Source organism: Amyelois transitella, chromosome 4 (genome assembly GCF_032362555.1).
Source record: "Amyelois transitella isolate CPQ chromosome 4, ilAmyTran1.1, whole genome shotgun sequence".
Taxonomy (NCBI): Eukaryota; Metazoa; Arthropoda; class Insecta; order Lepidoptera; family Pyralidae; genus Amyelois; species Amyelois transitella.
In genome coordinates, this window is record NC_083507.1 from 3,435,941 (window position 1) to 3,452,640 (window position 16,700).

The 16,700-nt window shown below is 36.1% G+C and overlaps 1 protein-coding gene across 2 annotated transcripts; it reads left to right on the forward strand.

Annotated features, from left to right (window-relative positions):
* The first annotated feature begins 1,004 nt into the window (after nt 1-1,004).
* Nucleotides 1,005-16,700, forward strand: LOC106129367 (uncharacterized). Of its 2 annotated transcripts, XM_013327901.2 has the most exons (23): nt 1,005-1,461; nt 1,953-2,117; nt 2,511-2,770; nt 3,067-3,239; nt 3,619-3,715; nt 4,789-5,047; nt 5,332-5,501; nt 5,975-6,095; nt 7,229-7,295; nt 7,815-8,078; nt 8,704-8,761; nt 9,145-9,188; nt 9,525-9,623; nt 9,797-10,326; nt 10,408-10,762; nt 10,851-11,776; nt 11,887-11,909; nt 12,022-13,471; nt 13,811-13,945; nt 14,329-14,439; nt 14,892-15,095; nt 15,264-15,354; nt 15,865-16,700. In XM_013327901.2, the coding sequence occupies exons 1-23, from the start codon at nt 1,201-1,203 to the stop codon at nt 15,996-15,998; spliced, it is 5,997 nt and encodes a 1,998-aa protein (XP_013183355.2). In that variant the 5' UTR covers nt 1,005-1,200; the 3' UTR covers nt 15,999-16,700. The 2 variants fall into 2 exon arrangements, with proteins under 2 accessions (XP_013183355.2, XP_013183356.2); XM_013327902.2 differs by lacking the exon at nt 14,329-14,439.

Here is a 16,700-nt window from a genome sequence, read left to right on the forward strand (position 1 = left end):
TAACGAATATCTACTTTAATTTCGCCATTCATCATCATTATATAAGGCTCTTCTATATCCAGTCCTTTCTTTCCTGATTCGTGCAGTCTTTTGCTCGTCTCATCCAATCATGGCCTCCGTGTCTTCAGATATCATCGGCTCAACTTCATGGTGGTTAGCCTCTTTCGTGGATATAAGCTTTGGGCCTACATTCAATTACTCGCCTGGTCCATCGGCTCGATTCCTTCCGAGCAATGTGCCCAGCCCTTGTCCACTTCTTATGGGCTATAGTAAACACAACGTCGGTTACTTTAGTTCTGCTGCGAATCCATTCGTTGCACTTCCGGTCGCGGAGTGTAAATACAGGCGTGATACACTGCTCACATACCCTGAATTTAATGTATTGGCATGTGTTTGTCTCGAAGGATCAGTTTATTAGTGCCGAATGCTTCCTAAGCTTGAGTTATTCGGCGATCCACGTCCGCCATTTAGCTTTTAGGGTGATTTTATGACCAAGATTACTATAATTACAATCTTACTATAATCAAACGGTAGCTGATTGGCTAGGAGCCGATCGGTAAGTTTGGTATGTCACAATATAATTTTTGTTTGATCATAATTTTTGTTTTTCCAGAGGCCCACCTTCTCTGAGGGTATCCTAAGATCTTCGGATAATTCTAACAACTAATCGGCCAGAACTATAAAAGTAATGTAGTTTAAGTAAAATCGATTCAGTGATTTGAGTTTAAAAGGGTACAAAAAAGCATATTTTCGTTTTATAACATTAGTTGGGATACGCAAAATGCTAATAAAAAAATTAAACATATACCTTAAATTGTACGGATGGCAATATTGCCCAATCATTCGCTGGTCGCTAGTCGACCACACGCTGGTTTTGATCAGTCAAAGACTGTCCAAGCAGGTCAGACTGTCGGACGAAGTTAATGGCACGCTGCACGGCTGTTAACCTAACGATACCTTCTAGTTAGAAGGGGTTGGGCTATTATAATATGTGCTAGTGAGTACCGTCTCCGTGCACTCTATATTGATGTTGGCAGCACTAGTGAAATTGTCAATCAATCAATCTAAATGTCAAATGAAAAATGGAATTTCTCAAATATAAACAAACATGTGAACATCACGGCGTTTTACTTCGGAGATATGCTATGATATAACATACACATACAAAGCACTTTTAAATTAAATCTCCAGTCGCGAATCATGATTATCGCTATTCAGACGCTCATATTCTTTCGCGAGTCATTACTGGCCGTGTTAGATGGGCTATTCCGGCCATACTACAAGCGATTTTTGACGTCCAGCCGGCAAAGCATAAGTGATGAAGAAGAAACGGAGGACCAGGTTTTCTCGGAATTTGATGATGAGAAAGGTGTAGTGTTTTATCCGCCGATGTATGTGCAGCGTTACGCCGCTGTTACCGATTGTCTGATGGATGAACGATGGTGCGGTAAGTTAGAAAAGGTTGGTATCATGAAAGTCCTTCATATCTACTTTTTCATAGTAATTCTCGTGTTACCAAATATTGGGTTAGGGTATACGAAAGGGTGCGCACTTTTTGGGACTTAGAAAAATTTCCCCGATTTTTTATGCCCTATTAAGCCCTATTATTTATGATGCCAGGGCGACCAAAAGCATCCCCTAAGGTCATATGAACTTTTTCGCTTGGGGTCATAGTTCCAGAGATATCTCACTTCTTTTACATAATCGTTATTTAGGGGGTGAATGGGGGGTTTACAAAAAAGTGTCCCATACAAACGTTGCTTGCTACAATAGCTCCAACGAGACGACACTTAGAAAAAAAAAATTCTAAGTCCCAAAAAAGTGCACACCCTTTCCGACACTCTGACCGTCAATCTCAGAGATAGAACGAGGGCGCAAAATAAGATGATACACTTGCTTTTTCCACATTCAAGAAAACAATGTATCAAAGTCTTCTCCATTTTTGATTTCAGGTTGTTGATCTTGGTTATCATGATGTGAGTTTTATAAAGTACCTCAAAGAAATTCCTGGAGTTAAGAGAATACTTGGTGTAGATTTGGATAGTATACCACTGCGGTGTTCATCTGATTTGGTCATAGAGTATTCTCCTAAGAGAGAAAATCCATTACAAGTAACTGTAAGTAAATTTATTTAATATGAGACAATATGTGTGAAAGTAGTTACCAACTTTTTACAATATTTATAGTAATGCCAACTGGTTGTTTAATTTTGTACCAAAAATTAAGCTGTGTTTTTTTTTAATGAAGTCAGGCAGTGTGGTTTTAAAATTAGGTTTGGGTGTGTGTGAAATTTGTTTAAACTAATTTACAGCTAGTTGTAGATATAGGTAAACAAGTATTTCTATGCCAAATTTCATCAAGATCTGTTCAGTTGTTTTTGAATTTATTCCATATAAACTAAAACAAATTTTTTTCTTTGTAATATGATATATGAACTTATTCTAGCTACTATAAGAAGTTATATATAAATTGCAGTCAGAAATTAAATAATTATATCTATTTTATTCAAGTTATTTCAAGGCAATGCAGCTGACCCAGACTATAGACTCATCGGCTGTGATGCAGTTGTAGCCATAGAGATGATAGAACACATGTTACCCCACGACCTTGACAGACTTGTACACACCATCTTTGGGTTTGTGAAGCCTTGGATAGCGGTGATCACTACACCGAATGGAGATTTTAATCCTTTGTTCAAATCAATGGAAAAGAATGGACTGAGGAGATTAGATCATTTCTTTGAATGGTCTAGGGAGCAGTTTCATGATTGGTGAGATATCAAATGATATTGCAAAGTAGTAATAATGACAATCAGCAGTAGTATTAAGATTAATAAATATTAAAAATGTAAATTAATAACTCTTAACACAAAGATACTTTGATAAGGTCATGCTGCTAAATGCATGTAAACTTTAATCATTCACTACAAACAAAAAAGAACAGAAATTTAAGTTTTTTTTTTGAGACATTTAGCTTATACCATTCACACTCCATTCCTCACCGAAAATTTGTTTAGATTTTCGTGTTTCTTGTGTATTTATTCAGGTATTTTTTCTTTTATTTCAGGTGCAGCAATATAGTATTAAGGTACCCTCAATACACAGTGGTGTGCAAGGGCATCGGCCCTGGACCACCGGGCACCTTGCACTATGGTTGCTGCAGCCAGCTAGCTCTCTTCACCTCAAAAGATTACTCCAAACAACAGGATTTGGATTTGAATAGCTTGGCACTGGTTGCGAGTATGTATTATTTAACTTTTAATATTTTCCCTAATTAATTTCCTTTCAGTATTTTTGAGACATGATGTAGTGTATGTGTATCTATGGAAGGTTGTCTTGCTTTACTTTCATGGTTAAACTGCTAAATGGATTAAAGGAAATTTGGAATAAACATAGTTGAAGATGTCTGAGATTGAGAAAACAAATTGGCTACATTTGTTGTAGACTTAGCAATGACTAAAAAGTAGTACTTCAACCCACATTACCAACCTTTGAGTTGTCTGTTTTTATTTTCTGTTGTTTTTAACAGCTATTAAGAATATTGGTATTAAAATTCTATTTATGAAGTTCTTATGAAAAAAGTTTAACAAGAGAATTGTGATATTATTGTTTATTTCAGACACAAAAGATAATAAAGACTTGACTGAATTAATTGGAAGTGTAGACTCTGGCTCTGAAATCACTGAAACACACATGCTTTGTCTGCCCTCAAATAAGTAAGTATTCAACTGCACAAAGTGTTTAAAAATGTCATGTATGTATTGAAGATTATATTGGTTTAAAATCCAATAAAAAGCATTGATTACAAGAATAAGCTGAAGATCTCCAAGTAAACTAATTATTGCAAGGACTAGGCATGTCTTCCCCGTAAAGGATAAAGATGTGATGTATGTATGTTCTATGTATAGGCAACAAATTACATTCGATTACTCAAACACATTCTTAGCAAATACAGCCCATCCATCTTTCATAATATGTCCTCTTTAGCTTGGATTCCTACCTAGATCTGTTGTCCCAGTCCGTATCCACTCTTATGGCCACTGCCATGACCATAGCAGAACCTGTGGAGTATACAGACAAAATATCCCAATGCGACATAGATAAAGAACTTGGGAAGAACTTCTTGATGTTTGAAGATGAGGCTTGCTTTACTGTGGTGACACCGAGAAAGAAGATTATCAATAGAGTTTATGATATAGAGGATGTTGCCAACAGGTCGCCTGTCACTTGTTTGTAGTGATTAGTGTAGTTTCGAAACTTGTTTTGACTTGAATTATTGGAGTATATGTAGAGTAACTTTAGATACCTTTGCAAGGTCATAGATTAGTGATATTTTATAGTGTTTTCTATTTAGGGTATAAATCCTAAATATCCTGATAACTAGGCGAGGCTGGAATTTTATGAAAGGAAACTACCATTAAACTATAATGTCAAAATAAAAGTTTATAATGCCGTGTGGTTTTCGGCACCAATAGAATAAGAATAGGAGCACTCCATCTCTTTCCCATGGATGTCGTAAAAGACTACTAAAGGACAGGCATATATACTTGGATTCCTCTTTTAGGCGTTGGGCTAGCAACCTGTCACTATTGGTATCTCAATTCTATCATTAAACCAAACAGCTGAACGTGGCCCATCAGTCTTTTGATGACTGTTGGCTCTGTCTACCCCGCAAAGGATATAGACGTGATTATATGTTATGTTATGTTAATGAAAGTTTATAATATTGGTATTATTTGATTTATTTAGATTGTATGATTGCCAGTTTCTTTTAAACGAAATTTTTTAGGCTGAATTGCTCAACAATACAAGTGAGGAGATTCTCTAAGACCACTCAGAATTTAATGGCGAAGAACAAGATCGATTCTCTTGTTTATACTCGAGAGGTCGTAGACGAAATTCGCCACCTGACCAAGATGCTGAATTTCAACAAGGAGGCGAAAAGTGATCGCGGAGACGGGACCTGGTGCAACTTCAACTGGGGTGACAACGCGCCCTATTGGAACCAGTACTATAAACTTGTTAGGGAATTTTGCTATCCGTTTGAGGTTAGTGGTTGAATCAATTAAGAATTCATTCATCTTTTTCTTTAAGAAACATTATTTAACCATATTGAAATTTGAATGGAGAAACAAAGCCCATTTAAAATTCTGTATGGTTAAAGACTTATCATTTATTTACCAACTAATCACACATTATGGATTTGTACCGACTGCATATTCAGTACTTACATGTTACCTCTTTTTGGCAACACTTGTCACAACCATGCGTAGATACTTAATTTGCTTTATATACGCGCCATGTTTTCATGTAAGGAATTATTTATTTATAGGCCAAATCAGAAGAAAGTCGCATTTTAGATCTGATATGCGAAGAGATAAACAGGCTTATAGATTCGCAGTACGACGAGGAGTTCACAGTAGACATGAATAGGATGGAGATACCGCTGACTTACCTCATGAACGTAGTACAACACATCACCACTGACGTCGAGAAAGTCAAGTAAGTTGCGCTCAAAATCTGTGGATATTTGTTTATTTCAAATAGTTTCCGTTTGTGAAAAAAATTCTAATACGTCTATTAACACACAGACAAAATTGTTGAACACAGTTTTTTTTTGTGATAGCAAGATATTTTAGTTTAATTTCAATTGCAATGAAAAAAAGTAATGCCACCGTGCGTTTTTTAACATCATTATAGTTAGAAGATAATAATAAGGTTTTTTTTTTAATTGGTAAAGTTCACGCCCTGGTCACTTACAAAGTTTGAAATATCGGAAACTGAACTGACCACTATTGTACTACTATTACCAGCGAGATACTAGGATACATTTTATTTTTGGAATTTATATTTATTATTCTTGTAAAAAGGTCGCTATACAGTTTTCGTTTGATTCGGGAGCAGTACTGTAAATAGAAAAAAGCGTAGTAAAAAAAATTGGTTCGTCGATCTACATTGATATAAAATATTTCCAGAGACCTATTGGAGTGGAATGGGTACGAGATAGTCGATGACGTGATGATTTACACCCGCCTGGTGGAGAACGCTTCGGTGACCACCCGCGACGAGTGCTGGCAGGAGGACACTATCTCTGACGTAAACAAATCAGATATTGAGTTCCTGTAAACTTATTTCATGTACTTAATACAATATAAGATGATTGGAATGACAGCTGTCAAGAACATACATTTTATGTTCTACTTTTGTCGCCCCTGAATCGTAGCCATAAATCTGTTCTGCTGTCATAAGAATCAAGCTATGTTACAATTTTTGTAAGTGTGATGAGTGCTTATTCAAGAACGGTGACATTGAGCTTTGAGCTTAACTAGTTTGTAAAAAATAGGATGATTTGAATGACAGCTGTTAAATTCATACATTTTCATGTGCTATCTTTGTCGTACCTACATCATAGTCGTACATCTGTCCTGCTTCTGTCATCCTGATCAAGTTATAATTTACAAAGTGAAAGGGATAGAGTAAAATAGATAGAATCAATTTTATCCTGTCGCGTTGCGTTATGTCACTCAATTCATTAGAAGTGTTGATAATTTTAAAAAGTTTTAATTTATAAAGTGCCATATTTTTAAATAATATTAGCATTTTATTTCATTTTAATTATTTTCGCGTACTATTGTTTAAAGATACGTTGTTGTGTTTCTTTGTAATTGTATCACATTATATACTTGTCATTAGTTTAGGAAAGTATGAATGTTGTCATCTAGAAGTAAGTTTCGTTTGAGTTGGGCAGTAAGCGCTGTAAGTTGCAATTTTAGAAAACGCATGTCATATTTGAAGATTCTTTTTAATTTTTTTGTAATATTAGTGATAATATATTTTTTCTCCATTTTATATAGAACGTGCGTTTTCTAGTTAAGAAGGCTTATCTGAGGTGATTTTAGTTCGTAAGAAATATTTTTATACTTTTCAAAATAAAAGCAGAGTTATTTTTTTATTATATTCTTTCTTTTACCACCTTATAAATTGAGTAAGTTCCTCCTTTTTCGAAGTCGGTCAAAAAGGGAGAAGAGGTAGATAAAAATTCACATCCGTATATACCTACGTCGGTCTACGTGTATCGTCTTCCTGTCCTAAATTCATCTTTTTTGTGTAGATATGATTGTGATTTTGCCAGAATCGTTCGGGAATATGAACCGGCCACATCTATAGCCATAATTATTATTTAAATTCTTACTGACTTTAAAAATTATAATTAATGCCTATATTTTCAGTTTGACACGTCTGAAGTTCATACCGCTTCTCTTTCTGATGGAAGCACCATCGCTCCGGATTATACTGGTTTGCATTCTGTTCATAATAATTTGATACATAGATTTTGCATAAATCCTACTACTATTATAAAGGCGAAAGTTTGTATGGATGTTTGTTACTCTTTCACGCAAAAACTACTGAACCGATTACCATGAAATTTGGTATGTAGGTAGCTGAAGACCCAGAATAACACATAGGCTACTTTTTATCCCAGAGTTCCCGCGGGATTGATAGGGTTTCCATGCGGACGAAGTCGCGGGCGGCCTCTAGTCTAAAATATTTTAAATGATATGAGCGAAAAGAACATTTCTCTTAGGCCGAAGCAAGTTTGAAAACAAAACTGAACAAAAAATATTGCATTCTTATAAAATATCATGAAATAAGGTCATGCTTTAGGGTTCCGCTGCCGTAGAAATTACCTACAGCAAAAAGCCTATCTAATTCATAAGTCTTGTTAAAATTTTATTGAAATCTGTACAATACTTGTGATACGAACAATATAAGGAATCTTCTCATTTTACAATATCAGTATGGATTTGCAAATAGGACGTCTCCAACGGGCCCTTGACCACAAAGTGCGAAGGCTGCGTTCCATGTTGACGGCCGACGAGGACATAGCCTCGGAGCTAGACCGGGTGGTCTGCCGGCTCATGAAGCTAGCTCTCAGGACCAGCAGGATGCGCCAACACCCACCGCCAACGAATTGGATGCAGTGCAAACTGTTTGATCTACTCTCGCTTACGGAGAAAGCCATAGACAGGAGAAGGAAACGCTTCATTGAGAATTTCCCGCTGAATGCGCTTGAGTATGGTTTGTGTTTGATTTCTTATTTCTCACAAAATATCTACATATCTACGTGTAATCACACGGGGTAGACAAAGCCAACAGTATCGCGAAGATTTAAAGACAATGTTTAGCTGTATGGAATTGAAATTCAAATAATGACAGGTTGCTAGGCTAAAAGCTAAAAGAATGCCAAATTTATAAGCCTATCCCTAAGTCGCCTTTTATGATATCCATGGGAAAGAGATTATTCTTAAGTGCCGGGAACCATGCAGCAAAAATAAAGTTTCGACTCTCATTGCGTGTTCCCGGTTTCTTCCTTCATACTGTTATGCTATGTTCAGAGTGCGTTAAAAACACCTATTATAGTACATATGTACTTTATAGCTTGCCTAATGGCTTGGCGTTTTTATGAGAACCGTTTGGTAGACTTAGATTGGATGTAATTTTGTATTCTCAATTTGTTGTTGCTAAGGGCTTTATTCCCGTGGGAATTCATCCTTTCCTACGTCATTACCTACAAACTATCTGCCGATATTCTAAATTATGCAGCAAAATACTCGTATGTTCAGTGGTTTGGGTTGATTTTTGGTAGATGATCATCGCAGGTATGCAATAATTATTATTACAATAACATTAATTTTAATTTCAGAAGTCAATGGCAGCGAGATGTTGGCAATGAATAAATTAAAGTGTGATGATTTATCTGTGTAAGTTCAATGCTCGTTCAAAGATAGTCAGCTGACTTCGGCGCTACTTTGTGTCGAACTTAACAAAGTTATTTTGATTAAATTTTTGCATTCAAATTCCTGTACATACGTGAATACAACACAGGTTAAAATACATAAAACAACTAAAAGTTAGTAGTTAGTTTTTGGAAATTTTAGACCGAATATTGAAAATTGTATGTGTATTTTGGGTACAACGTCTTTATATTTACGTCATATCCGTCGTATCCCTTGCGGGGTAAGTATATAGCCGACAGTCTCCAAAAAAACTGAAAGACCACGCACGTGCCGTAACGTACGCATTTCGCAGATTTTTTTAAATTCTTAGATTTAAAATTTAAAAACTATTTTTTTTTGCTTTATAGGAATATGCTGGTAGATAAGTATCAAAACTTGGTGCAATCTTTTGGTAAGTAGTCCTCCTATTTTACTATACATATTGTATTTTTTACAATAAATACATAAAAATGCCTGCATGTTCCAAGATGCATAAGTTTGAATCCGATTTTGGTTAGCATCAATATCTTGTTACGTACGTTCATTAGTTAGTACGCTAACCGATATTGTTAAGAAATGGGAAAATATCATCAGGAAGTTACGTCCCAGTAGGGTTATGGAGGTCAGACGGAACCTGACTTACCACTCTAGGATTGTGGTCATTGTGGACTCAGTATTCCTCTCTAGTTATGGGGCGCTGCAGGTACTAACGTCAAAGGTGAACTGATGTCATTTTTAACTATTTTAGAAAACAGGGACACAGCACAAAGAACAAGAAACAAATCAAATTTCGGTGGGTTTGATTTCAACGAAGACTTGAGTGATACAAGTAACGAGTTTGTAAAGGGTAGGTTACACATTATTATATCACATGTCATTTTTTTTTTTAATTGAACAACCAGGTAATTTTAGTATGAAAATGTTTAAACTTAATACTTAGATACTAAATGTTTATGTTTCCCGCTGGATTCGAACCGAACCCATTTCACCAAGACAGCATCATCAAATTATTTTTTTTAGAATACGAATTCGTCTATGATATAGAAAATTCAAATTCCGCCTCGCTCATAGAACCATCATGCAAAAGTAAAACATATGAGCGCGACTATTATACTACGGAAATTGAGGAGTCGAAACTACAAAGAATCCAGGCATGGGTCGACGAAGACTTAGAAGTAGTGCCGTACCCTAATCATGACGTAAGGTTGATAAGTTCCGGTGACACAGACCACAGTACCACCAATATGACTCGGCACAAACTGAAAAAGATGTCCCGAAAGCGCAAACTGACATTAATTGCGTACCCTGACAAACAAGAAACAAAAATACACAAAAAATCACACCCTAAAACAACTGAAAATAAAACAAAGACAAAGATTCAAGAAAAGAATAAGAAAAATAAAAGCAAGCTTTTTAAAAAAGCTTCGCCCAAAAGATCGAGCTATTGTCTTTTGGTCAAGGCGAACCTATATAAAACTTCCTCAAATAGCTTTGCGAAATTAAGGAATAAGAAGGTCAAGGAATATCCTAGTCCGAATTTATGTAAACCGGTGAGTTTATTTTTTCTTACATTTTTCTTTTTCCTAATGCTCATTGGAAAATATATATAAATATAAACAATTTGAATTTAGATACCTGATGCTTACAAGGAACTCTGCCATCCAGATTTGAATTTGGAAAAGAAAATTGAAGAAAACATGAAATACCTAACTAACATTGATCGCCTAAATGACCCAGGCGCTTTAGAAATTAGTACAAATGTAGCTACAACAAAAGAGAGTTTGTTAGTAGATATCGTGATGGATGGCCTAGAAGAAACGATCGCATTACGAAGGACAGTTGGGACAGATGCAGATGAAGATCCTGTTGAATTTGAACAGGAAATGGTCTTGGGTAGTTTACTTAATGTCATGAGAAACGACAGCTTTTGTAACAAGCACGATATAGAAACTGAAAATGTCCATTCGCAAACTATATTCTTAAACGGTAAGAAAATAGGTAATTAATAAAGTTACACAAAATTAACGCTGAGGCGTTAACTTGATTTGATTTTTTTATTGAATTTAACTTTCAGATATTAACGAACCTAGTACCTCAAAAGGCGTTCGCCATGTAAGTATGGATGTGCAATGTGGACCAGATACTTCCACACCAGCATTAACCTCCCTTTCCGCAGCCACTTCATTGACTAAAGTGCCGAAAATATTCCCAGCTGGCATAAAAATCGGCGAATCAGAATTAGAATTACACTCAAAGTTAAATTCTGATTTTGGTACATGTACCGAGGATAATGACTGTAATTATAAAACTATAACCCCAAGGTCCAAATCCGTTGGTATCAAAATAAAAGATTCGGATACAAATATCAATATGAAAACCGAAGACCTTGTAATCACACCAAGTGACCCAAATCAAGTTGTGATATCTAAAGAAACAGAGTTGATCAAACCGATCCCTAGCGGTTTGAAAATGGAAGATTCGGGGTCAGAATATTTTGGAAGTGTTGCCAGTTACCAAAAAAGTCAAATGATTTTAGAAAGTTCTCCTGAATATATAAGTGACATGCTGTTAAAGTCTTCGACTAGTAAGGACGATGGACTTGATCCAAAGTTTACTTCTATGCAATATGTTCCGCCGAAGCTGTCTCGTGGTGGAGTGTATGTGCATAGTTATAAGGATAAGAAGGAGTCCGAGGATGTTTTGTACCAAGGAGAATGGCAGCGTTGTCGTCCAAAGGCACTAGTAAAGAAAAGAGTAGTATTTAATACAGCATCTGCAAGAAAACTAAGTGATTTGAATAAGAAACTGAGAGTTAATTCAAAAGAAAAACTGCATAATATCAAATCTGAAAGAAAACAGATAAAATTAGAACAAAAAATCCTGAATCCAATTCAATTGCGAACGCAGATTTCTCAATCACTTGGCAAAGAAACAGACAAAAAAAATTATACTATTAATACGAAACAGACCATGAAATCAAATAACCGAAATGGTCCAAAGGTAAATAATGATCTATGATTTTTTTAGGAAATAATTCAGGAATTCATGAAATAATATTTGACGTCGGACCATATTACATTGTTATATAACGATCAACTTATTTGTTTCAGGCAACTACGAAACTCACCATAAGGTATTAAGAAATAGCATTCTTGTTTTGTTATCAGGGTATCACATATTTGATCACACATATAAAATTTCATGTAAAACAACCAAATCCATTTTTATTGTGTATTTTTTTCCAGTACATTGTCAACAAATAACCCAAAGCCAGTAAATACTCTAAAAAGGCCGGCCATTCTAAATGCTACTAAAAAGGAATCTGAAACTGCTAATAAAGGAAATATATTGCCTCCAGAGTCAAAAACATTGAGGAGAATAAAGAACCCTGTAGCACGGAACCTTGTCGCTAAGGGAATATTAAATAAAAGTATTGAAAGTTCTAAACAAGTAAAGAAGAGTACAAAACAAAAACCAATAGGGAAAGTAACACCATTAATTCGAAGTAAGACCGAATTTATTAAGAAGGAACTATTAAAGTTTGACGATTCGCCACGTGATAATATAAGCTACGTAATACTGCGCAACGAGTCAGACAACAAAAGTAACAAGAATAGTGTGACTCCAAAAACAAATAGTACTCGCAGGAGTGATTGTACACAAAGACGAAATCTAAGTCCACAATCGCAAAATAGTTCAACGTGTTCTTCGCCTAATAGTATAGCTACCGTGCGAGTAGCTGTAAATCGATCTAGGGTAGTTGCTAATAGAAAAATGTCTTCATCTTCAAATCAAGATAACATGGATTCAGAAAATGTAACACCAATAAGAAATAAGAAATTTACAAAGAAAAATAGGATTGTTAAAAAAACGGACGCTAATGATTTGGATAATAAAGAAAATATCCCTGAATCCTCTAATGGCATTAAAAAAGAAACTGACGGAAAATGCCTTAATCCCTTTGTTACCACTCGCAAAAGTATATACAGAGCCCAAGTAACGACAGAAAGTGCTTTGAACAGTCTGTCCAAACATAAAACATCAACTCCAATCAAACCAACGTTAAAAAACTCTAATACAGAAGGAATAATACCAGAAACCTTATTAAAAAAAGATTCAAGATCGCCGTCATTGACCTCTAATGATATAGGTAAAACTATGTCTCCTCCAGTAAGCATGACAATGTTTAGCTGGTCTACACAATTAGCACAACTTGAAATGAATCCCTTAAATTCATCATTAAGGACAGTAAATAGCCCTGACAAAAATATGGCTATGACACTCAAGAAAATGATAGAAGATAGATTGGAATTTATAAGAAATTCCTCTGATGATTCGAGTTCAATAGATTCAAAGACAGTTATTTTAAGTCTTAAAAACTTAGATGAAAACTCCTCACCCGACAGCTATAGAACAATAATAAACAATGAAGATCTTAATAATACACTAGCATTACGACATGATATAGAAAATGCTGTTAACCGCACTTTTGACTTGATAGCAGATTCTAAAGAGAATGGAGGTGATGAAACTGAGTTAACTGACACGGATATGCTTTCATTCAAAACGACGACAGTAGCGTCGAGAGCATCTGAATACTTTCTAGCCGACAATGAACTCGATAATTTCCAAGCTTCTTTTTCCAAAAATTCTGTACGTGATATATTTGACAGAAATGAGACGATTACGGAACAGGTAATGTTTATATATTTTTTACTTGAGGACGTAATAATTTTTGTTTTCGTTGATCAAATATCAATACAGAAAAGCCACCACGAAACAAAACTTGGTATTCTATCGATTGAGCCTCGGCCGGTTTAAGTTTAAGTATGTGTAAGGTTTAATATGATTATCACTAAAATTGCGCGTCGTCGCTGCCTCCCTGATCTAAAGCCCAGTTTAGACCCGAGTACCCCTAAGATATATAAGTGGAACCACCAATATATTTAATATTTAAATAAACTCAAAACCTACTTGACGTGTGTCTTATTCAGCCCAGTTGTATTCGGTAAAGTATTTTTTTTCCATTTTTAGAACAACGACAGCCCCATTGCAAGTCAGGCATTCAGTGGGTTCTCTATAAATGCTGTGGCCGGTGATCAGCCGGAGCCCATCAACTTTTTAGACTCGGAAACTGGAAGTATGGCGTTAGATCTAGCCATGCAGGCCGTAAGTGTGTTATACTATATTTTTATGATTTTTCATGGCAATTTCAAATAAAGGAATTTTGCTTCTACAGTACCTGTGAAAAAAATTTTAGGATTTGAATGACGAAAGAGCCTTAAAGTATTCGTATTATGGAAAACATAATGTCAACCACGAGTATTGTCTGATCAAGTTTTGTTCACGCTAATAAAGCGCTTGTTTATTTATAATAAACTTTCTTTCGTCTTTATTAGCTATACGTACAACAAAGATACCTACGTATATTTAACAAGTACGAAAGAGAATTTAGTAGAAGTTACAGAGATTTAGTAGAGGGACACATAAATTATCGGACTTTCTGACTTTCTGCTTTTTGTGTTAGTAGAATTTATTGTTACTTTCACCAGACATCGGAAGAGGTTTTTGCATCCGGCAGGTCGTCTGGAAGCTACGAATCCTGTCAATACGACGATGACGCTTTGCTCCCTTATTGGCTTTTCCGCATTAATAGCCAGTTCGTAAGTGTTATCATTACTTATTTACGGCTTTACATTGCTTTGCATGCCATTTGTACATACATCCATCATCACGTCTTTATTCCCTGTCAGCCTTTCTGGTACTTTCATGAACAGGGTAGTTCTCACCTGAATGTCAGAATATGAATGTCAGAGCCAGTCAGTCTCCAAAATATGTATTGCGATATTTTGACATTCAGGTGACAACTACCCTGTTCATGATATCTAGGGTAGATAGCCAACAGTCTCGAAAAGACGAATTGCAATATTCTGACATTCAGGTGACAACTACCCTGTTCATAAAAGTACCAGTAAGGCTGACTTTCGGTAGGAATGAAAATTACTGCACTTGTGACTCAGTGAGAAGATAATACTCGAGAGTGCCTTGTCGAAGTTAGGGTCTGTGTCTGTGATTCATATGCATTGTCTATTATATCAAATGAAACACTTTTTAGGTAGATGAAGAAGAGGAACACGAACCAGAATCACCGATCCCAGTAGAACTTCCTGAGGCATTCGATATGAACGGCAATGTGGTCGCGGCAGGCGCCGGCGCAGGCGATGGACGGGGGATGCACAGCGACCACTCCCAAGATAGTTCTGGTCGCGGCACTACTTCGACTACCTCTAGTGATCCATCATCAGGCGTTCAGAGTGAGGTTAGTTACGACTATCTACTGCCCATGACTTAACTATTCAATTGCCTGTCTCGAAACCGCTCCGAAGGTTAGTGAGGAGTTGACCACGGTACGTTTGTCTAGGACTACCTTCTAACGTTTCTGTACAAAACCTATTATTCCGAGTGTAACCCCATTTCCCTATTACAGGCAGTCCTGATAGATCCGTCTGCATTCACTGGCCAATTTGAACTGCCGGCCGTAACAGTGGAAATACCCGAAATGATGCCATTACATGAAGGTGAGAGTTTGATCAGAAATATTAGTCTTAAACTAAGTGAGCTTTTTCGCATTGGATTATTGTCTATTAATCATCTATAAACAGATAAGGAATTAGGTGACTAATGTAAGGATATGTTCAGTCTTTGTGGTCAGATCGAAGTCGCTCAGAGTAAATGCCTGCTACATAACCATATCCTTCCAGAGTGGACGCAACCAAAATAAAACTGTACACATTCACAATGAACAAAGCATATCCTTACGGTTTGTGTGCAATAAATTTTGATCTATTTTTTATCATGACGTTTTTGATCTTTATCTTGAAAATGTGAGGATTTTTTGATTTCGCTCTCATATATGAATTATCGTAATAGCACCTTCCGCCTGGGAACCGCTCTCTATATAATATGCAGTAAGTATATCATTCTGTTCTTTAGCTCTTACCTTAATTACCTACCTTACTACCTACTTAACTTACTTACCTCACAAAAAAGCTTATATCTTTGTGTCATTTAGTATATTGATTCCTCAGCCGGCGAGAACATCGGCGAGGTCGTAGCTCCGGACCGCAACGGCCGCCGAAACCCAGTGGTCCAGCTGCTGGCCACCAGCGACATGGACGCAGACGTGAGTTCCCTTGACACAGACGTCCAGGACTCCTCCTGATCCACTTGGCTCGTAAGCCCGTGCCGTGATAAATTTTAGTGATGCGTTTGTGTAAATACATTAGAAGTTCTTATTAAATTATTCCATTTGTAAGCCGATTTTGATTTTTCGGTTACTGTTGTTAATATTGGGAAGCTAAATACATCAGAATCATCAGAATCTGACTTCCAATGACTTTTTATTCCGCCTGGCGTTAGTCTCGGTAACATTCTCAACTTTATGAAGAGGAGCTTGAGGTGTCCCCTTTGAGCATGATCTTGTATTGATCCAATAAAAATCTCATTACCTACCAATAAATAATGGCGCCTTACTTGTAAATTTACACGTCAGTTTTTGAATGCCGATCAGCAAATCTAATTTGTAATTTATTTTTATAATTTTGCAATACATATGTTTACAATTACTTCTCAAATTTTTTGAGGGAGCGAGGTATCTGAATCTGTTATGTGTTAAGGGTGATTTAGATCTTAAGAAGGTGCTTCGGTAAGGTGTGATGTGAGGTAATGATATTCATATAAAAAATGAATACTCGTTTTCGAGGAAATGTCTTTTTTGCATTTATTCATATTGTACAATCTTATAATATGATTCATTCTGCAAAATTTTACAGGCGAGCAAGAATTCATATATAAAACAGTAGCTCTTTCGTATTGTACATAACCATTTTACCAGTATAGTGAAAACATGCGTATAGTTTTTAGT